The sequence below is a fragment of the Myodes glareolus genome, chromosome 1 (genome assembly GCF_982192425.1).
Source record: "Myodes glareolus chromosome 1, mMyoGla1.1, whole genome shotgun sequence".
Classification (NCBI taxonomy): domain Eukaryota; kingdom Metazoa; phylum Chordata; class Mammalia; order Rodentia; family Cricetidae; genus Myodes; species Myodes glareolus.
The window spans coordinates 37597733-37621481 of NC_142026.1; the positions used below are offsets into that span (position 1 = coordinate 37597733).

At 34.0% G+C, this 23749-nt stretch overlaps 1 protein-coding gene across 1 annotated transcript in view; it reads right to left on the reverse strand.

Annotated features, from left to right (window-relative positions):
* The window catches only part of St8sia4 (ST8 alpha-N-acetyl-neuraminide alpha-2,8-sialyltransferase 4), a 91217-nt gene that overhangs the window by 59751 nt on the left and 7717 nt on the right, over positions 1–23749 (reverse strand). The window contains exon 3 of the mRNA XM_048441987.3: positions 15947–16204. Coding sequence (XP_048297944.3) covers positions 15947–16204 — 258 coding nt within the window. The remainder of the gene's footprint in view (positions 1–15946; positions 16205–23749) is intronic.

The following is a 23749-nucleotide window of genomic DNA, read 5'->3' on the forward strand; positions in this document are numbered from 1 at the left end:
ATTTCTTTGAACTATTATTGCAATTAGTTTCTAATTAATTTCATTAAATTAACTAGATTCATTGGTGAATCGTGAATTAATTTGGGGTCATGAGTGAGCAAGTTTGGAAAACTGGAGAACACAGTAGATTAGGATAAAAATGAGAGTATTCCCTTCACATACTTTATGAAAATTTTGTGTAATCATTTTAATTACTGCTCATGTGTCCAAATACGGCAATTGCAGTGGTAGGAGTGAAAGCAGGGGTAGATAATGATGGAAAATGCATTATTGATTATTCACCATTTAAGAAAAATATTCAAAGTCGTTGCTCTCAAGGACTTTCTGCCTTTTGTATTCGGCTTCAGCAGGGGCATGCTGTGGTAAAACGCACATTTTATCATGCTGCTCTCACAACTCGAAATTGAAATGGCTGCAGACCTCCTATTTCCCAGAGATTTCTTGTATATGCACTTTCTATACCTTATACTCTGGTGGCGTTACCTGACACATGGACCATACAGTTTTCACCACTCTACAAATGCCAGTGTGTACATTAACCTGAAAATGCCCTGTATTTTTTTTAAATAAGGGTTAATACCCATTTACAGTGTTTTAGAGAGAATCGATAGCATTAATTTATTGGGCTACTCTGAAGTATTTATTTATAATGATAAATATAGTAAGTTATGTAGAAGAAATATGTTCAAAGAGTTAGGAAAACAAAAGAAAATGATGACCATTATCTAATGTACTTTGTATGTGGATGTGTTCATTGAACAATCCACAAATACTCATCTTGAAATTTCAGAGGTACTATCTATGTCCCAAGCCATATCCTAAAAACTTGAAAAGTTGCAATCATATGCTGGCATACCTCTTATAAAATAGATAGCTTTTCCTAGACTCATGGTTTAAGGGAAACACGTATCTTTGGCATTGTGTTGAGAAGGACACAGAAAACAAAGCTACCACCTTGTTGGGATTTGTAGAATTTCATTTGATAAACCCTGTAGCATCTCTATTCATTATATGCACCATCGTATCACATTTTTAAGATTATTTTCAATTACATGTCGCTGTATATGTTTGCTTGTGGGTATAGACAGATGCGTGCAGGGTTCATGAAGGTCAGGGGTCTCAGGGGTCCTGGAACTGCAGCTACAGACAACAGTGGGCAAGCTGACGTGGGTGCTGTGGCCTGAACTCAGATTCCCTGGGAGAGAAGCAAGCACTGTCAACCACTGCACCATCACTCTAGCCTGAGATTCAGCCTTCCTTTTGTTTCCACTGTGTATTTCTGTGCTGTGCAGCCAGAGCTGAGGAAAACATAAAAAGGTGCTCAGAATAGAGTTAAAATAGTCCAACATTCTTCTACAAGAGCCTAGCAGTTGGAATTATTTGACTTAAAACAAGAAATAAGGTCTGGCAGTCCAATGTGCCTATTTGAAATGACAAGTTGTTTCTATAGGTGTGTGCAGGATCATTCAAAGCAAGTTAGGGAAATCAGGCAGATGCTGAGGGTTAATCAAGGCTTCCCACAAAATAAAACAAAACAAAACCTCTAAACCAAAATTCATTCTTAATAAGAGTTGGCCTCAAGTATTGCCAAACACAGTCTAGGTGTGATGATAAGTAGAAAATAAACTATAGTGTTTCAAATAAGTCTAAATTTCAGGATTCCGCTTTAATCAAATCACAACAGGTAAAATTTATTCTTTTTAAAGGTGAGAGTGCAAATTATCACTCACTCAATAAAGCCTGTGCTGTATCAAAAACCACATGTAATCTTGAAATATGGTAAATGTCTATTATCAAAGAAATTGTCCAAGACATGGAAATCTTCTTGGCATATGAATAAAGAGGTGAGAAAGAGTTTTAAATGAAGGGCACCAAATTAAGCATTCCAAATAGGTACAGTTTTCCTAAGTTGCATACAAAGTATTGCATCTTAGGAGTCTAAGGAAATAGAAAGAGACCAAGGCATCTATTTGCAAAGTTAAAATTACAGTAGTTTTGTGATGTTAATGATTTTAATAATCAAACCTAATAACATTAAAAAGTGTATGTATTTGACAATACTTCATTGACATGGTATGTATGAAGCACAGCAAGCAAGAGAAACTGAGAGCTTGTAACATCAATATCATTATTTTAAAAATAAGAGCAAGTAGATCACGAAATGGAAATAATTTGTTTAAGTGTCATTTTTTTTCTATCAGAATCACCATCAACTATGAAACTCTCATTTTTTAATGGATTCCTCTGCCTCATTTCCTATCATTTTCTATTTTTATTTCAATTATTGGTGTCATGGTTTTTTTTATTATTCCTCTATACATATATATCTCTTCCTTTTAAATCTAAACTCAAAATACAACATACCTTTGTCTTTACCTGTATAAAAGTTGTACAGTGATCTAGAACTGGATACCCAGAGGATGCTAAGTAATAGTTCATTAAACAAATAAAACATTTGAATCAATGCAACAAATTAATGATATAATTGCCTCTATTTTAAGCTCAAGTATTTTAATATGATAGCAATATTGAAAAATAATTCTGAAATTCAAATTTCAAATTTTTATTGAATCATTGTATAAAATTTAACTCCTTTCATTTTTCAGAAATCTATGTTTTTGACTCATGACTTCATTGTTTAGTCTGATCACATATGTAAGTCACTGAACACAGGGCTATCAATTATTACTTCATACCAGATTGTAAATGTGTGAACTACCTAGATCTTACAAATTATAAATATGATGAAGAATTAGTAGTAATGTTTTAATAAGTAATGTTTTAATGTTTTAAAAGATGTTCCATTGACATTCAAATCTTAGAAACTGAATTTAGTCTATGTTCTGAATCAAAAGCACTGAATATAAAATTTATCTCCCAACATTATAATTTTCAATGGTTGTCAGAAATTTAATAATATATTTTACCTCACAAAAATAAAAATAATCAATACAGTGTCCATAACAGTGCTATAATTCAAGGATGAATACATAAAATGGTAGTTCATGAAATCCTAAATGTTAAATATTTAATTACAAAGAAGTTCGTTAGACTGGATAAATGAATGGTTCAGTAATTAAGAAATTTGTTATTTTCCATGAGGGCAAGTTTAGTTCTCATCATCAACGCTAGGGGCTCACAAACACCTGTAACTCCTGTAATTACACCTGTAATTCCTGAAGGACTCAATGCTTTTTGACCCCTGCTGCCACCCATGTACAAACACACACATATGTACCTACCCCTCACTCTCACATAGACATATATTTAAATAGAACATAATTCTTAGCAAAAAAAGACTCAATCTTTCTCTGAAAGTAAACTGTTCATATTTTTAATTGAACTTTTCTATTAAAATTAGTATTGTTATAATTTTTAAAGCTGAATCCATATTCATTGAATGGAGGTCCATGTATTCATTTTATATGTATACACACACAGAGACACACACACGAAGCCATGAAAACTTTGAAATCATTCTAGCCAAAAGAAGGAAGTTTTGTTTTCAAACATATAATTTTTGTAAATGCTGCTAAAAATAATTACTGTTAACATTTGGCATCATGATGGCTATTAATTCATACTTTATGTTTCTAGGAACAGATGAGTCGATTGACATTTCAGTACAGTAGCTTGTCATTCCAGGAATTTTTATGGTTGCCAGTAAAGTGGCAGATACAGGAACTAGGTTATACCCCCAAGAAAAGTGTTAGGGTCTTTTCCCTAGGGCCCTCCTGAGTATTGATGATGTAGAGCTGCTATTCTTTCTTTCAGTAATCCTAACAGTTACTTGGGTCTTCTTTGTGCGCTTCCTATAATCTATGCATTCCCTAGAACCTGATCTCATCACTCTAACAGTCCTCTCTATGAATCATTAAATGGTAGGCTTGTTTTTCTTCAGCCAAACAGATGTGCTCATCTCTTGATTTTACATCCTAGCCAGCTGACTGGCATTCATCAGAAGGAAATCAACAAATGCTGAACCAAAAACCAGATCAGAGAGCATAGCACTGAGTGTTAGTTTCACAACTTCAGTGATGCAAAGAATTTTGCCTATAAACTTTAAGAACTAGAGAATAAAAATTCCCAACAATGTAAGTCCACTGGCCTTGTTCCAAAGATGTCCCCTAAATCACAGGAAATACAGTCACAGGGTTTAAGAGCCAGAGAGGGGGTACAAGAAACCATTGAGCTCAGTTTCCTCATTAGGCAAATCAGCTGGAGAAAATGAATCCCAAGGTGTATTGTATCATTTGCTCAAAGTTAAGTGGCATTTAAGTGCTGTGCCAACAGTAGAATCCTGAGTTCCTTATTGTCAAATGACTGCCTTTTCAACTGTTATTTCCCAGGAGTGGGCATCCAACAGAGCACAAAGGGACAGTTAACTAAATGCTAGCATTTTCTGTGTGCATAGCCATAGCTGGGCTGGTTACAATACAAATGAACTACATATTAATCCTGAGCATCAGAAGGGTAATATGTATTTATTGAATAACTGTTCTTAATAACCACATTGTACTACATTTGTGCGAGAAGCCTTTATTTTTCTTCTGAACACAGACAGAATTATTAGGTACAAATTATTTCTTCAGTTGTACTTGAAAATATCTGTGATTTGGTTTGAATGAAGGTTAAATGAAAGAGGTGGTCCCTGAATACTTGATTTAAAATTTTGTATCATTTTGATTAAGATGATAAGGTACTTACATCGTAGCTCATGAGTTTCCTGGTAACTTGTCTTAAAGATACTCAAACATATCTTTTGTTCATAAAGAACTTAATTGAAAGAAGTTCTCATATTATACACCATAGACCATAAAAAAGCTATTCAGCCATATACATTTCAGCTTTGTGGTTTTCACTTTGGATTTCCTTGATTAAAAAAATACAGTCTTAATCTACACTTGAGAATTCTTGGTGCCTTTGAAAGATATCAGACATTAAAATGGGATTCTCCCTTTTGCCCTACATGGTGTCCCTGAAAGTTAGAATATAACTTAGAGATGTCCTTAGTTTCATAATAAACATCCAGTTAATGCTTCTCAATCTGGAACAACACTGATTAATCTTTACCGTTGTATGTGTTTTCATTCTGTGTTAGGAATATTGTTAAAATTTGAGTTGGAAAGAAGTATGTGTTATTCTTCTGTTCAGTCGCTGAGCACTTACAAGAAAGCCCTTAACTTATTGTTCTGTGAAGAAATGTGGAATATCAACCTATGTATGAAGCACTTTAGAATTTTCAGCTAGAATGAATTCAATTTCTTCATGATTGGGTTTAATATATCATAAAGACATCGAGCCTTTTCTTAGAGTTGCATGCTCATCTTGCCATTTGTGTTTGTCTCATTATGCAAATTCATAGTACTGCTACATTATTATTATTTTTTTTGCTTGTCCTCAGTTTCTCATCCCTACATATTTCTCGTAGTTTCTCTCACCTCTTGGAAGCTTTCAGCCTTTTTCAGCGTTACAGTTTGAGCATCCCTCAGGTGAACATACAAAGCCTACGTGCTCTTATCTGGAAGCTTTCTGACATTATCATGATGTTGCAAGTGATGAGTCAGAGCCAAAATGCTATGCTCTACCACTTCACTAAAAATACCTTCAGGCAATTTTGAAAAGGTGTATGTGAGACATAAGTGTCTGTGATTAGACAAGGATTCAACCATGAAAATACTGCATATGTGTAAATATCCTTAAATTTGAGAAAAATTGAATGTAATTGCAGACTCAGTATTAATCATTATTGTATGATAATTCATACTCAGCCTGAATCAATTTTATTTCCTTTTTTATTAATCTATTGTCCTAAGCATCTTAGTGAGCCTCACATTTACTCCTACAATTCTTTGGTTGAATGTCTTCCCAGAACTTGAGCAAAATTAATCTCAATCTTCTTAGGTTCTTTCACTCTGTATAACTTGTCCCACCTCCCTTTTCAGTCTTACTAACTCTCATTAACCAATACACTCTTGCATTGACACACATCAAGACTATTCACCATGTCCATGGATGTTTAAAAAGATCACAGAATTTTGCTTGTTCCCCTTATGTATTTGCCTCTTTACAATTCGACTCAGATACACTCAACTTCAATAAATCTTTCTCAGCTGGTCAGTGATACCTCTTCTACTTTTTCTCATTACCGTTGTGTTCTTTGAGAACTCTTTTATACATCTTCCTGTACACTATTGCCTTATGAGCTAAAGTCCTTCCCTATACTCTGGTAAGATCAACAGAAGAGATTTCTTCTCTGAACTACTTCAGGATAGCTCAGGTTACTGACAAAAAGTTATTACAAAAAAAATTTCAAAGTAATTATGCACTCAAAATTTTGTGTTTGACTTTTAATCAAAAAATGTAGCCTATGAATCAATAAATATAGCATTCATGTACAAGAGACTTAACAGGTGACATAAAAATTGATACAATATTTTTAAATCTATGGAAAGAATAATGAACTGGGTATTTGGTGGCACTTTGTGTAAGAAAAAAAAAGCAAAGCAAAACAAATATAAGAACCTCTCTGCTATGATGAGTCATGCTGCCCCAGAACAATTTTCTCTCTTCTTCTGTACTCTGACCTAAAATTCAAGTTTGCTTCCTCTAGACACCCTTATTAAGAATTTTTTTCATAAGCACTTTTTGCAGTGTTTTCACTCCATTTATAGATACTTATTTCTACAATTTAAAATCTATTTCTATTTGGTTAAACAAACCTAGACTGCAATGGGTATTTCTTGAGATATTTGAAGATGTCATGAAAATCATGATGATTCTTCAACATATATGTCCAAATTTGACATTTCCTTTTGCATGCAATTTTTATTATGAACCATAAATGAAAGCAACCCAAACTCTTATGTTATCTTATGACCTTGGAAAATACTTGTTCTTTGTTATTATTGGATCTTCTACCTCATATTTTCTTATCCACCTAGAGAATGATTAATTATATAAGTGTCCATTGATTTCTTGATTGTTTTTTGTGCAAAGTAACAATGCTTTTGTGGTTAGACAATTGTTTCCATTTGGCAAGATTTCTACAACGGGAAAGGACATGTAAACAAACATAAATATTTTTTGCCTCTTGGAAGGCATCATGAATTTGATTTTTGGTCAAGTTCTATCTATTTACATTTCTGGATGTTTTTCAATGAAATAAAAATATCAGTGAAGGTTTTCACTATGTACTAATTTGTAACATCATATATATATATGCATGTATATATATAATATTTTTAGAAATTAGTAAACATGTTTTAAATAGATTTAGTATTTTTATTTTTATTTTGATTATTATTTTTATTTGAAGTGTTCCTTTGTCTTCAAACTAACTTAATTACAAAAACTAACCTATTCATATCACATAGCAATCCACAATAAACTTCCTATTTTGCATTGTTAAATTTAAAATGGTTGATCATAATAAAATTAAATTCTGAGTTGTACACAAGGCATGGATTTTATAATTAAACATAATTTTATGTATGTTAAGTTAAATATAATTAATTAACTACAATTAAATGTAATTAGTTAAATATAATTTTATGTAACTAAAACATACAAAGGTAATTATTTCAAAGCTGTAAAATTCTATTAAGATTAAATTATGAAAAATATGTTAAGCAAAAAATAATTTAAAATAGAATGGCCAAATCTATTTAAGAAATGGCCCTGTCTCATGAAGCACAAATTGTTATTTGAATTGAAACAAATGCTGAACATTCTCTTCATTTTTTGGACCTCCTCTCTGTTACACACTTTGTGGGTTTTTAATTGCCATTAAGAAATGCGTGTGCACTTGTGAAAGAAATAAAGATATCCTTTGCAATAACAAGGAAACTTTGTTTCTTCTAGCAAATAGTCTTTTGTTTAAGTTTTATTTTTATAAATGATAGTGTGCAGTAAAGGTCAGTTGTGTGATTTAATGTTTGTCATAACCTACACAGCAGTGGGAAGTCAAAATGTTTTATTCTGGAGGGAATCTGATCTTCCATATTTCATCTCTTTCTTGGGTGAAGCATCCCTCTTCTTAGACAGACAGGCCATCTTTACCATATAAGATTCCCCGGGACATCTATACCTTCATGACATCTAAATCTGTTTTTAGCTATTTGTATTCTATAGATACTCCTGTCTACTGAAGCAGTATTCCTTTGCCCTTTCAGATGAGATTCTTCCGTAGCTTACTCCGTCTCATCCAGATTCTCTTACCCAGTGTCAACTTTGTATGTATTTGATAAATTTAGGTAAGGAATGTGTGATTTCTATTGGAGATAGGAGTTTTCAAGTCTAGTCATTGAGTTTCCATGCTCGGCAAGATATTTGCATATTTGTTTTATACTAACATATATATGTACATGTGAATATATATACATATATAAAATAATTAGGCTGGTGAGATAGCTCAGTGGTTTAGATCATTACTAGCTGTTCCTCCAGGGAAACAACCTTTGATTCTCAGCACTCCTATAGAAGCTCACAGAAAACTGTAAACCAGTTCTAAGGTTTCTGAAGCCCTGTTCTGTTCTTCAGTTGTGCCAAGTACAAGCAGTGTACAGATATTTATGCAGGCAGAACACACAAAAACATAAAATAAAAATAATAACATTTTTGCAATTTTATATTTATATATATATATATGTTACTTCCTTGTTCATTAATTCTACTGTAGACCTCATGATTATTTTACTGAATATAGATGATAATATAGAAAGGCCTAATTACTAATTTTGAAACTCAATATTGCAAAACTTGTATATAAACATATTTTAAGAAAAACTCAATTGGAGATGGAGAGCTCCACAGCCAGCGACTGGGCCCAACTCCTGGAGTCCAGTTGAAAAGAGGGAGGAGGGATTATATGAGCAAGGTGTGTGGGGTCTAGATTATAATGGGGAAAACCCACAGGGACAGCTGACCTGAGACAGTGGGAATTATGGGCTCTGGACTGACAGTTAGGAAGTCTCCATGGGACCAAATTGGTCCTCTGAATGTGGGTGACAGTGACAAGGCTTCGTCTGTTCTTGGGGGCTCCTGGAAGTGGGACCAGAATTTATCCCTGGTGCATGAACTGATTTTTTGGAGCTAATTTCCTACGGTAGGATACCTTGGTAAGCCTTGATTATGGGGGAGGGGCTTGGTCCTATCTCAACTTGACATACCAGGCTTTGTTAACTCCCCATGGGAGGCTTTAATCTTTTCTAAGGAGTGAATGGGGGATGTGACAGGGAGATACAGGGAGCAGGAGGAGAGGAAGGATGGGAACTGGGGTTGGTATGTAAAATAAATTTAAAAAATAAAATAAAGAAAGATCACACCAACAAACAAAAGCTAAATTTGATCAAATTTACACTTTTGCCTTATTGGTCTTTTAGCCATTTAAACAATGTGAAATTCAGTGTACCAGTGTAGTTACTAGACCATAAATGCATAAGCTAGAGAAAAGAAATATGATGTCTAGCTCCAGCTTCCCTACGACACACCATAAGTTAAGAATCACCGGAACACATAATGATACACACTCTGACTCAGTAGGCCTGGCTCAAGTTTGAGATTTCATTTTTGTAAGGAGCATCCGGTTGGTGCTGGAATCCTGACCTACAACGTAAGATCAAGTATCCTGTATCTCTGAAGCTCCCTTGTTTCTTAAAGTAATCTATTCCTTAACAGTGCAATTCAAAGCCTACGATGAGGGTAGAGGAAAAAAAGAGTACATTAAGAGAAAGTGATCTAGGCTAAAGATAAGAAAAAAGGTTAGAATGGATAAAAGCAAGATTAATAAGGAATAAAATGACAGAATTAAGCAGAAACAGTGACTCAGAATCCATAGTAAGTGTGTTTCAGCACGAAGGTGACAATTTTTTATGTACTCACATCAGGGATACAGCAGTTGCAGCATTTTATTTCACAATGCACTTTTGGCAGACATAAAAGATGGTAAAGTACCCTACAGAAGAAGTTGTATTTGACTTCAGGAAAATTCAAATCACTTTAAAGATTTTGATGAGTTTTTTTTATGAAAACCCCAAAGTAATTTTAACCACTTCATCGGCTTGAACATATTAAGTACATGGCTCCAAAGTGGGGGGAAATGGAATTGAAATGGTACTGTAAATAAACGGCAAAGGTTGGTTTCTAGCCCTGCTTTACATAGAGGGAAACGTAAGTGGAATTTTCTGCTATAAACTAAATTGAAAAAGATTGCACAGAAGTTATTCACGTACAGAAGTATTCAGTCTTCGACAGCACTTCTGTCGGGGTGTGGGAGGGGGAGAGTATGATTCTCTGATTGGATGACTAGCCAAGCTGCAGCATTCTCCATAGACAGAACTCATCTCAGGTTCTGAAGTAGGAAACACAGGTCCACGAAGGCTGAAAACTGGTGTAAGTGTGATATAAGCATCTCTAACCCCAACGCTTAGGTCCTGGAGGAAGTGGGATCAGAAAATCAAGGATTTCCTCAGAGGCAGAATATGTCTGAGGCCCGTCTAGTTCTTGTCTCATGAAGAGAGAAACTAGAAATGAAAGACTAGAGACTTTATTCAGTATGACGGAAAATAAAATTTGATTATACTCAAGGAGTCGTTATATCTACTTACAATGTCTTAAAAATTAGATAGCACAGATACTAAAATAACTATGTTTTAACTTAATGAAGATTTCTGTTATTTCTAGTTATTTGTGTCGTGCCAAAATTACATCCAATTGAATTAGATTTGGCTCTGAAACACTGAAAACTTCATCAATATTTATATAGAGAGGTCAAAAGTGTGTTCCCCGTTACCCTTTGCACATAGCCTAAACCATGCTGTTTGGTCTCAGCTAAATAGTGCATACCACTTTGCAAAGGTGACTGTCTCCTCATAGTGTGACTAATTCTGTAGCTGTATGCATGTTTGCTGTATTCTGGTTGGTTTGACCTAGTTCATGGTACTCTAGGAACATCAAATATTATCAGTGGTTACCAAAAACACGTGATTAGGATATCTATCTATCCTTTAAACTACTTTAAATTGTAAAGCTGAATAGCTATTTTCAATAATAGAGCTACCTCTTATTTCTCTAGAATGTTTTATAAGTCTTTCTCTATTCTTGGCTATAACTGACATGGAAAACTACTTCTCATTCACCAGGTATCTTCAGAGATTTTGTCTCAGTGACTCTTTCTGACCTTTGCAGCCTCAGTCTCCTATAAAAAGGATTCATAGATACGCAGTTCTGTAATTGGATCTGCTTTTGACTGGACCATGGTATCACATATCAAGTGTTACTTGAGACTAAGTACTATCATGATTTATTAGTGTTTTTCTAAAATAAACTAGTGTTTTCCTGTATAACAGATTACTTTGAATAGGTACAAGAGTAATATAAACTTGAACTGTTCTAATTAACAATTTTATGCAATGTGAAGAACAGTTTAATGTAAATTTTATAAAATTATTTCTAGCCACCAAGTATAATAGCACACACCTTTGGAAGGCAGAGGCAGGCACATCTCTGTGAGTTCAAGGCCAGCCTAATCTACAATGCAATGAATTTGCACAGAGAAACCCTGTCTCAGAAAAACAAAACAAACAACATAAAAAAACCACAATAAAAATGTTACTTCTAACCATGCTAAATATAATGATATTTTGAATATTAAGAGACAGAAATATTTCAAGTTTTATAATTTTAATATGACATATTCCTTTTTTTGTTTGCACAGAGCGCTGTTATTGATGCTAAGAGTATAGGTAGACTCAGAAAAGCAAATATTTGTGATGTTTCCTTTATTAGTTAATAAAAAAAAGCTGAAAGGCCTCAAATTAAACCTTGCTGTACTTAACAATATCAGAGACACAAATGTTTCTTGAACAATAGAAGTGGTTATCCTCAAGAGAAAAAAAAATATTAAAGATGAAATCATACATAGAGCTTAATTCTTTTGTATAGATCACAGTCTGTGCCTGCAACACCAGTGTAGAATCTGATATACAAAAATCATAACTTACTGTAATTTAAATAAAGGACATCTAAATTGAACAAAATTTCCTGGAATCTTTCAAAAATAAGCTTCTGAGATATAAAGCTGAAATAATATTTCATTCTATGCTCTTATTTGCTCATATTATTAAGCAGGTGGGGGTGGATGCGGTACATAACTGGTGTATAAGTACGAGATTAAAATATTCTGTTTGTCCTCCTGCCCAGAATGACAAAATAGCCGATGCCAAAGGGTCCCGTTATTCCCACAGCCATCTCTATCAGAGGAGATGTCAGGGCAAGATTGTTTCAACTTGAAGCGGGGGCTGACTTTTGTCTTAAGATTTCTTTGCTGAAACGTCAGATCTGCTACGTAAGGAATCGTGGACCAGGTATTATGAAGTATGTACATAAAGAAGCATTCGTCATCGTGCAGTTGAAAGTATTTTCTATTTATGGTTTTAGAAATGCTTATTAAATATTTTCTCTTTACTTTTTATATAAATACACATATTTATGAAACTTTTATGTGAGAAATGGTTGAATATCACAGATACAGAAATCTGATATTACAGAGATAAATGGGTTGTGGGAGCCTAGTTCCATTGGATATGTCTACAACTTGGGAACAGAAAGACTGTAAGAGACAGAGGGAAAAGGCTGTTGTTATTTTGTCTACTAGCAATGACAGGGATGCTACACCTCTGATACCTCCAATATGGCTAATGACATAACTCTGAACATTTATAATATTAGTAAACATGCTATCATGAGAAGAGAAAATCTCACTGGATCCACCCCCAGAAAAAGATTACAGGCAATTTAATGACTACTGAAAGAGAGAATTAGCCTCTGCTAGGTATGGACCCTCAATTGGTTATCCAAAACAAAGTGGTGAGCCCTGGAAATATAAGCACACAGCAATAAAAATGAACTTGATTGGTGGTATTTATGTACTTATGTATATATACAAGAGGCCATCAGTTTCAAAGGGGTGGGGAGGCATGGAAAGAGATGAAGGGAGGAGACATCACAGAGCTTAAATGGAGAACAGGTAAGGTGGAAGTGATGTCATTATATCTTAACTAGAAAATTATAAAGTTGAGCACAGCAGGACATGCCATTAATCCCAACACTTGGGAGGCAAAACTAGGCAGATCTCTGAATTTGAGGCCAGCAGGACTTACAGAATGAGTTCCATGACAGCTAGGGCTACACAGAGAAATTCTGTCTTGGAAACAAACAGACAAACAAGCAAACAAAAGACCAAGCAACAAAAATTAAAACTTTAAAAAATAGATAAGTAAAAAATGTAAATTTAATTAAAACAAAGACAGATACATATATGTATATATACATATATATTTAAATTTAAGCATCAAAGGCAAGGAAACAGAGACAGATTAGAATAGCAATAATGTTTCAGATGCTGCAGTTAAGGTGGAGTCTATCTTCAGAATAAAGGAGAAAGCATGAAGCTAAGGAAATATTTTAAGGACTAATTTCTAAACAAAAAAGGATGGTAGCAGGGTGACAATGCCGTATCTTTCCATTTGAAAATATTGTCTATGAAAATTGCTGATATGTTGACAGTGCAGTGCTAAGGGTGGTGAAGGAACAAGGCTGCTTTATGATAAATATAATTTTTCCCATGTACATTTGCCACAAAAAGGAATTTGAATCTTAAATAATAATACATTAGTATGTATGCATGTGATATATAATTGATGCTGTAATCAATTACATTACATGTGGCATATAGCTACATGTAATAATGTATAATTTAGTCCATCTAGGTCCTTTTCCTGGGAGAGAAAGCAACTGGAAACCTCCAGGAAAGAAGCCATTAGTCAGTGAATTACTTCGATCTCATTATCAAAGTTTTTAAAGTAGTTTCCTACAATTATTGTTAGCTATTAAGCAATGAATGTTGCCTTTTAATCTTTGTAGGTGAAAACAGAATACTTGTGAATTCATAAGTAGACAAACCACTCATCTGGTAAACATACAAGATTGGACGACCAAATATAACCGGATTCAAATGGGTTCTCATGGAGGATGTATAACCACATTTCTTTTATTGTTTGTCTTTCAGGTGAGAGACAACTCTGTTCCAGACAATAAAATAAGTCCCCACATACACCTGCCAATCATTACTAAAGCAGAAAAATGATAATGAAGACACAGACTGTAGGGTTCAAATATGAAAATATCATACTGGATATTACCAGAGTTTGCTTTCCTTAGAAATGATCAAAATGCAAATGATTAAAATGTATTTGATGGTTAGCGATCTGAAACAGAATATATGAATTGTAAGTCTAAAAGTTAGATGCAAAGTTAAGTGCCCAATTCATCAAAGGCAGAAAAGAGACAACAATAGCCAGACCCCCGCTTCTCAACATTTAGCTGGAGGTTAGGCAGAGTAGCATTGTGATCTACGTTCTACTTGTCCATAGTAGAACAGTGTGGGGATTGATGTTGTCTATTGCTCCTTAAGACTAAGAAAGAGAATTTTGTCTCTCCAAAACACAGACATCAAGATTCTTAGACTGAAAATTGTAATCATTAGCTGATCAGATACCAGGGCTTTTCAAACATACAAGCTGTTGCAAGAGAATGAGACCAGAACAAAGATGAACAATTTCTAGGAAATAAATTCAAAAAAATGAAAATGAAAGGCTGTGGTTTGTAGTAACAAGAGTCAGCAAGTGATAAAAGAAGGTAGGGATCTGCTTATTAAAGGAATATTACAATATAAGATACCAATGTTTTAATTAGATTAATAATAATAATTTAAAAATTACAGTCAGTGTAAGTGGGTAATAAATCCAAGAAAGGAAGTGTCCCCAATGAACTGATATGAAGGCAATCAATACTGATTATAGCCCCTGTCACATGGAAAACAGTATTCTTATCAGCATCCAAAATAGGACTGAATCTATCAGGTCAGTCAGCCTGTAATGTTTATGTTCCAAGGAGGAGGAACAAGAAGTGAGCTCTGTTTGGTGCAACTACCTTCAGGATTAGTCACTTGTTGAAATCTACTTCCTCATGTTGCAATACTTTCTAACACACGCTGGTACTTGCACTGCCTTATCTTACCTGCCCTGTCAATGTATGGGTGTGAGAGTGTTTAGAATCCTTACGTGTTCTTCACCATTACATGCCATCTAGACACCAGTGTTTAAAGCTAGCGTGGACACTTTTTAACCTTCGCATTATATATATTTTACACAATAGCACAACTGTTTTATTCATTCACCTAAGGATATAAGACATGACAAAACTGTACAGATGCTAGAACTGAAAAAAAATTGCTTAACATTTTTAGACATGATCAGCTGTTTACTTCTTTAAGTTAATGAAAAGTTAACCAAAGACATCATTTGTCAGATATGTTGATCACTAATGAACAACAAATGAGTGTGTTCAAATATGTGAGAAAGCTAAACTTAAAAACATATCATTCCAATAACACAAATAATGAACAATAAAGACAATTTAACCCAGGATAGTAGACACAAACTCACTAACTAAGCTTTTTTGCAACTGCTAAGTAATTATTAATAAAAATAGCAAAATTAATTTATGTCTTTGACAATACTACATAATAATCTTCATTCCACAAATTAAGTTATAGAAAAATGATGACCAAAAGAAGAGGTATAAGAAACTAATGTTTGTCTCTGTATGTAATAGTATAATTAACATAATCATTGCCTCTGTCTTTAAAATATGTTGCAAAATGCTACTCCAAGGTAATCAACTTTTCTTCCAATGATACAGTAATTAAATTTCTAAACCAAAATAAAGGGTTGTTTGTGGATAGCACTGCAAAGGATATGACACATACATGGTAGAGTTATCAATAATATTTAATGTTAATATGAAATTCAAACAGTTCCTACAGGATTCTAAGTAAAATGTTGTTGCCATACTTGCAGTCTCAAAAAAACAGAAGGATGCTCACCTTATTACAAAATTGTGACTGTCAATCTCCTTGCCACATTCACTGTCTAGCAGAATGCCAGAATTTCCAACGACGGCACAGGTCTTAAACCTGCGGTTTTTCATTGGTGAAACTTCAGGCAGGAGGCTGTGCAGATCATGTGAAATATTTAGTGTCCGGCGTCTGTCCAGCACATAGTGTATGACATCACCAGGCTTAAAACTGCTCTTGACCACAGAGACATCACGTTCTGCATCTAAGAAGCGGAGAATGTTCTTTCTATATTTGGGATGCAAACAAAGTTTTATATTAAGAATGGTATATGTACCTAATGGAGCCATTTATACAAAGCATGCACAATATAAAGTAGTAGCTACTACTGTTAAATCTTCAGGTGGTATTTAAGTCAAGTAGATGTTATCAGAAATGCATTTTTTTAAAAATACCGTGTAGGAAATTTAGAAAAATTCTATAAGTAGATATAGTATATATTTATATATCATCTAAAGTGAAGAAATCTCTCTATTCATCAAAAATACACTTAAATATAATTCATTAAGTAAATACAGTTGGTACAATTGGGCTTTGTACCAGTAGATACTTGGTTAGTGTTTTCAATTATCTAGAGTCATTGCTTTTATTTAATATTGTCCTGTGAGTTGAATAACAATACTTGAAGTAATTTTGAATTAGATCACAGACAGAAATACTAAATTATTGAGAATTTCTCCAAAATACTTTTACCAAAATGGTACATTAAATCTGTCTGTAAGTTTTTATTTATTCTTAAAAGTCCAAGAAGTAAGATGGTTTCGGTACAGAAAGCCCTAAACAGACAGAGCATTAATTTGATGTGGGAATTGTGTGTGTGTGTGTGTGTGTGTGTGTGTGTGTGTGTGTGTGTGCACAACACACCCTGGATAATCAGTAAGAACCTTTCTAAGTTTTTAAATGTACATCTAGTTGTTTTGGCCGTTGAGTTGATCTTTTCAAATTGGATGTGAATGCATCTAATATAGGAAAGTACAAGAGAAACAACTGTAACTCAGCTCATCACTGCATTTTAAAGTCCATATTTTCATTTTCAAAACGTATCATATCCTATAGCTATTCTACAAGCTAATGATAAGATATAAGATGCTGTGCAAATATAAATATGTGCATATTCTAATTCAGTAACAGAAAATGCAAAATAGACAGAACTAATCGGAGGGCAGGAGTATAAGATAAAATGTACCTGGTAAAGTGGTTGGTCTTTTAAACTTTGGAAGTTGAATGTTGTACACAATAAATTGATTGCTCATAGAAAACTGGTTTTAAAGTATTCAATTTTGTTAATTAAGGTGCAGAATGGGAGAATCACACATAAAATAGCCAAGTGGCAAACAGTGAGGGAAAGGAATCTACCTATTGGAAAGGCCTGCAACCCAAAATATGAAGTTCTGCTGTTTGTAGTTCCCATATTTTACTGCACCCAGATTGGGAAGGAATGAGAGTATAAATCATAGCTATCCAAGCAAGAGTGATAAAATTATCTTTCGATATAAATCTATAGATTTGAATGATGCAAGCAGGTATGCGTGATCAAATCACGGAATGCAGGACTATATTAGAATATTTTTCCTCTTCCTTTTTTATTGATTTTTTTATAGAGCTCTGCATTTTTCTCTGCTCCCCTCTTTGCCTCCCTCCTCCACATCCACCCTCTCCCAAGGTCCCCATGCTCCCATTTTACTCAGGAGATCTCATTTTTTTCTACTACCCATATAGATTAGATCTATGTATGTCTCTCTTAGGGTCCTCATTGTTCTCTAGGTTTTCTGGGATTGTGATTTCTGGACTTGTTTTCTTTGCTTTCTGTTTAAAAACCATGTATGAGTGAGTATATGTGATAATTGTCTTTCTGGGTCTGGGTTATCTCATTCAAAGTGATGTTTTCTATGTCCATCCATTTGCCTGTAAAATTCAAGATGCCACAAATAGCATAAAATATCTTGGAGTAGCTGTAACCAAACAAGTGGAAGACTTGTATGACAGGAACTTTAGATCTTTGAAGAAAGAAATTGAAGAAGACACCAGAAAGCGGAAAGATCTCCCATGCTCTTGGGTAGGTAGAATTAACATAGCAAAAATGGCAATCTTAGCAAAAACAATCTACAGATTCAAAGCAATGTCCATTAAAATCCCAGCAAAATTCTTCACAGACCTTGAAAGAACGGTACTCAACTTTATATGGAAAAGCAAACAAACCAAGATAGTCAAAACAATCCCGTAAATAAAAGAACTTCTAAACGCATCACCATTTCTGACTTCAAACTTTATTACAGAGCTACAGTACTGAAAACAGCCTGGTATTGGCATAAGAACAGACAGGAGGACGAATGGAACTGAATCGAATACCTGAATATTAATCTACACACCTTTGAACACCTTTGTGTTCTTTGACAAAGAAGCAACAAATATCAAATGGAAAAAAAGAAAGCATATTTAACAAATGGTGCTGGCATGTAGAAGAAAGAAAATAGACCTATATCTATCACCATGAACAAAACTCAAGTCCAAGTGAATCAAAGACTTCAAAATAAAGCCAGCCACACTGAATCTCATAGAAAAGAAAGCGGGAGTACTGTCACAGGAGACCATTTCCTAAATATAACCCCAGTAGCACAGACACTGAGAGAAACAATTAAGAAATGGGACCTCCTGAAACTGAAACACTTCTGTAGAGCAAGGGACATGGTCAGCAAGACAAAATGACAGCCTACAGAGTGGGAAAAGATCTTCACTAACCCCACATCAGACAGAGGTCTGATCTCCAAAATATACAAAGAACTCAAGAAATTGGTCATAAAAGAACAAATAATCCAATAAAAAATGAAGTACAGACCTAAACAGAGAGCTCTCCACAGAGGAATCTAAAATGACTGAAAAACACATGAGGAAATGTTCAACATCTTTAGTCATCACAGAAATACAAATCAAAACAACTCTGAGATTCCATCTTACACCTGTAATAATGACCAAGACCAAAAACACTGATGACAACTTTTGCTGGAGAGGATGTGGGGTAAAGGGAACACTCCTGCATTGCTGGTGGGAATGCAAGCTGGTACAGCCCCTTTGAATGCCAGTGTGGCAATTTCTTAGAAAATTAGAAATCAACTTTCCTCAAGATCCAGCAATACCACTTTTGGGTATTTATCCAAAGGATGCTCAACTGTGATACAAGGACATGTGCTCAACTATGTTCATAACAACATTGTTTGTCATAGCCAGAACCTGGAAACAACCTAAATGCCCTTTGACAGAAGAATGGGTAAGGAAAATGTGGTGCATTTACACAATGGAGTACTACAGAGAAGAAAAAAAAAGTATATTAGAATAATTTTTAAAGCATAAAAAGGAATCTTCAGAAGGATTTATTCATGTTTGTAACTAACGTCAAGGAAATAGACCAAGATCTACTAGCTTTTGAAGAAATTACTTAGACAAAGCTTAGGAACATGGCATATAAAAGTCCAAGACCTTTTAACTCCACAACAACCAAAAGACAACCAGAGCAAAACAATAGCAAAGTGTGCAAAGTAGATGTTATTTACTAATGTGTTCTTAATGCAAGCTTTCAATTCCACAGGAATAAAAGTCAGTGCCTGGTCGAAATATGTATGATAGAGAAATATTTTTCTTTTGTACTAATATTGTCTATGCTCTATGACACTGGGTAAGTTTCATTATTAAGAATCAAACATTATAAGAATCTAGTTATTCTCCACAAATGTAGCCCTTACTATCAAAAGTGGCACCACAAATAAAACCATCTAAACACATTTATTAACTACCACTGGATTGCCTGAAAGTACATAGGAAGGGCTTGTTGTCTATATTTTAACACATCTTTTCATTAGCTGTGAAGACGGCAAGGTTGTCTTGGAAATAAAGACTGCACGGATGTGGTTTAATCATCGAAGTGGGTGATGCTGCCATTTCCCTTTGAAGAGACCCAAAATGGGTGGCTGTAGATGCATTGAAAGATTGTGCTCCACAGTAGCGTGTTTGGCCACTTCACATGAGATGATCAGAGTCGCAGGTATATAAGACATTTCTGTATCTTAGAAATCCAAAAGGGAAACTCCCTTTCACAGCATCAAAATGTTATATTTACATGCATGTGAACAGACTAAGAGGGACTTTCCAACATTGATTTCTTTTCTGGCTAATAGAAAATTAGAAGCAGATTCATTTCAAAATGTGTCATCAGATGCCCAAGTAAGCAGTACACATGGACTTTACCTACTCTTAGGGAAAATATTTAAAAGGTGTCTGAAATGTTTGAACAAAATTTATTGATGCATAGGCTGGCTAACTTTGGGGAGACAATAGCAGTCAGTGACATAATTGGATCCTAAGGACAGTACATGGTAAAGTTGTGTATTCTTCTAATGCTGTGTTATATGCTTAGCAATCATTTGTTTTACAAAGCAGTAGTTAAAAAAAGTAAAGTACCTTTAAAAGCCATAAAAATTCCAAATCATATAGACTAATTAAAATTAAAAATAGAAAAAGCTTTTAGATAAGATTTAAAACATTCTGAATGCAGAATGTGCTATTTTAAAATGGAAAATTAAAAGGAAAAGATTTTGAATGACTTTAAATGATTTTTTTGTATGTTTTGTTTTTTATACATTTTTATACATTTAATTCTTACTTTAGGGCTGAAATTATGCATGGGAACTTATTGGAGATAAGATGATTGGTAGAAGTGCACAGTATGCTGACAATAATTATTATGGATGAACAATATTGTGGCCTAGAAGCACAAAGTTTCTTTGAAACCAGGGTGAAATGGTTAATTTCTTCTCACTTTTAGAAGGCTAAAACCATCTTTATCAGATTATAGATGCAATGAGACATAAGATTTCCCATATATGTTTGTCTCTTAGACTGTATATATAGAGGAAGAAAAATATAATTAGTTGAATGTCCCTGAAAACAGAAAATGTACTTCTTAGAATAAATTGAAAAACTTTCAGGTTTCATCAGAAAGACATAAATGGTTTACTTTAGAACATAATATGATTTTAATTTTGCTCAACAGCAGAGTAAGCAAAATTGCTTCAGAAATAAATGGAAACCCAGCTTAAACTCTAAAGTTACAGACTCACAAATCAGCAAAAACTTATATTGTAGATGAACCAAAACTTTGCAAACTTTCTGGCTATGTGATCAAGCCACTATGGATATTATAGATGGGGAGTGTATCTGACTTAAAAGAACAAAGGCAGGAGATTACTCAGATCTCCAACTGTCATTTGGTCATTCTAATTCAGACCTTCGTCTTTAGTTAAGCCAACACTTACGGTGACTGTTTTAATGGAAACTGGAAAAAAAATTGAAAACGTCTTTCATTTTCAGTGAGACTGAAAATCTTAGTCACAAAACCCATTTTTTTCCAGACAAAGTTGACTTAAACCAAAAGGTTGGTGAACTGTTAAACTGACAGGAAAGATTCTACACAGAAACTTCTCAACTGAAGTTTCAACCAGAACTTCCCTTTCCACACCACCCATCAGTTGTATGAGCAGCTGCAGAGGCCCAGGGGATTAATTTACTACATACTGTTTTCATCTGTGAAGTGTTAAATATAGCTAAACCACCATCACATGCCATTCTCTCTTCTCTGTACATTTTGTCAACAATGCGTGTTGTAGCAACTGAAATTCCACTGGAGCTACACTTGTGCCACCAAGAAAGCACTGAGTGACACTCCTTACAGTGGGGAAACATTAAGTGGAAAATCAAATTAGCTTCTGCGTATAAACACACACACACACATCATAATGAAATTGATATCAATTTGTTACAGTGCATTGAAAAAAAGAGAGAGGAGAATCAGTGTTAGAACTTAGAAATTGGTGAGTGCATGGTTTTGCCTGTACATGGAAAGATAATCCCTACAAGACTAATTTGTCTAAAAGCTATCTTCTGAAGCATTTTGCCTCAAAGGTCTAAAAGAACAAAGTCCCTTTATTACGTAGTAATTCAGAACTTAGGAACATGTTACGGGGGACTGTTTTAGTACCAAAAAGAATATCCTAAGCAATCACACAAAATGAAAACTAAAATCACTCCAATACATTGAAGATACTGGTTATACACTTTAGCATTTCACACTTGGCTATAAGTTTGGTAAAACTGGATAATGACAACTTATAATTTCTGTTAATTTACATCAAATAAATATCGTGTACTCCATAAAGGAATACTCTACATTTAGTACCTAAATAGTATCTTCTGCAATTTTTCCATTAAAAGACTGGCTCAGCAAAGCTCTGAATTGGAATGCCAACTCTGGCTAAATGAGCTTCTTAGGCCACAATTAACATTCTCATCACTGGATGATCACAGTTCAGATGCGACTGTTGTATGTGGTGCTTTTTTAGAAAAGAAATCTATAAATGTAACAGCAAGTTATTTTACAAAACTAAACACACAAATGTGCCCTTCTGCTGAGTTGAGCTGTCTTATATGATTAAGGACTATGACAAACTGAAATAGCTCACTAATTATTGGTTAGGCTGTTTTGGGAGAGTAGCTGAGTTCATTCATTTCTACACCTTTATTTGGCATTTTACACTTCTTAGTGTTTTGTTTATTTACTATATGAAAACTGAGAAAAGAGAAAAAGAAGGAAAATATGCAAAATAGGTCAGGCGAAGACGCTGAGAAGAAGCTGACATTATTAACAACCTTATTCACAAGTAAGGAAGCTGAAATGTGTCACTTCTGAAGACAACGACACAAATAAACTATTGTCAATACAGCAAAGCCTTAGAATGTGGTAGTCACTTTGATTGTAAATTTGCTTGTAAAGTTCATGGAGTTCTTAAACCTTGAGTCTTCAGAGCACAAGGAACTCAAATCTCCTTGGACAATTTTCCACCATACAATTGCCTGGTAGGTCAACACCTGACGTGTTAATGAAATTTGCAGACCAACGGGATGAAGGACTGAACACTAGAAACAATTCATACCCAAAAATATAAGGGAAGGGTCCTATAGAACTACTGAGAGCTTTAATGTAAATTAACAATTTATTAGAAATATCATTAGATCATTATAAATAAAATCGTAATTTTGAGAAAAACTAGAAAACCTTAAAACACAATTATTTAAGACAAAAATAATTATAGGTAATGGCCAATCAAAGCATTCAAAGTAGAATATTTGTAAAACTTGAAACTTTGACAGTATCCAACTACCCCATCACAGATGTGATTATTAGTAACAGACTTGTAAAATCTAAGTCAAACAACAAGCTGTTTTCATATGCTAAATCTTTTATTACAGGTGCCAAACTGATTAATACTCAGTAGTTATTTCTGCTAGAAGCAATTGTGATTTTTATGAACTGTTTGCACATTCTGCAATAATGAATTTAAAAATTATTCCTTTCTTGCAAATGACAACTTTCTATGTATTATTCAATATTTGTTCACTGATGCATTGTTTACCTCTTTGACTGTTAAGGGAAAAAAATATGAGCATAGCTAGTACTAACATTTCATTCACATTATCAGCTATTAACTGAAAAAGCTCACCTTCAAAACTACAATTGCAGCCTTCATTCATTTATAAAGTTTCAAAGAGGACTCACAACAGTCAGTTTTTAATTAACTTAGAATTGGTTACCTTAGTAAAAAGTAAAATGTAAATTTAAAGTCCCATGAAAAAATATATATAGTCCATTTATTAAAAGATGTCAGGAATGCATGTACTGAAGTATTAATTATGGAGATATATTATTCATTTAATACACTTTTTAGA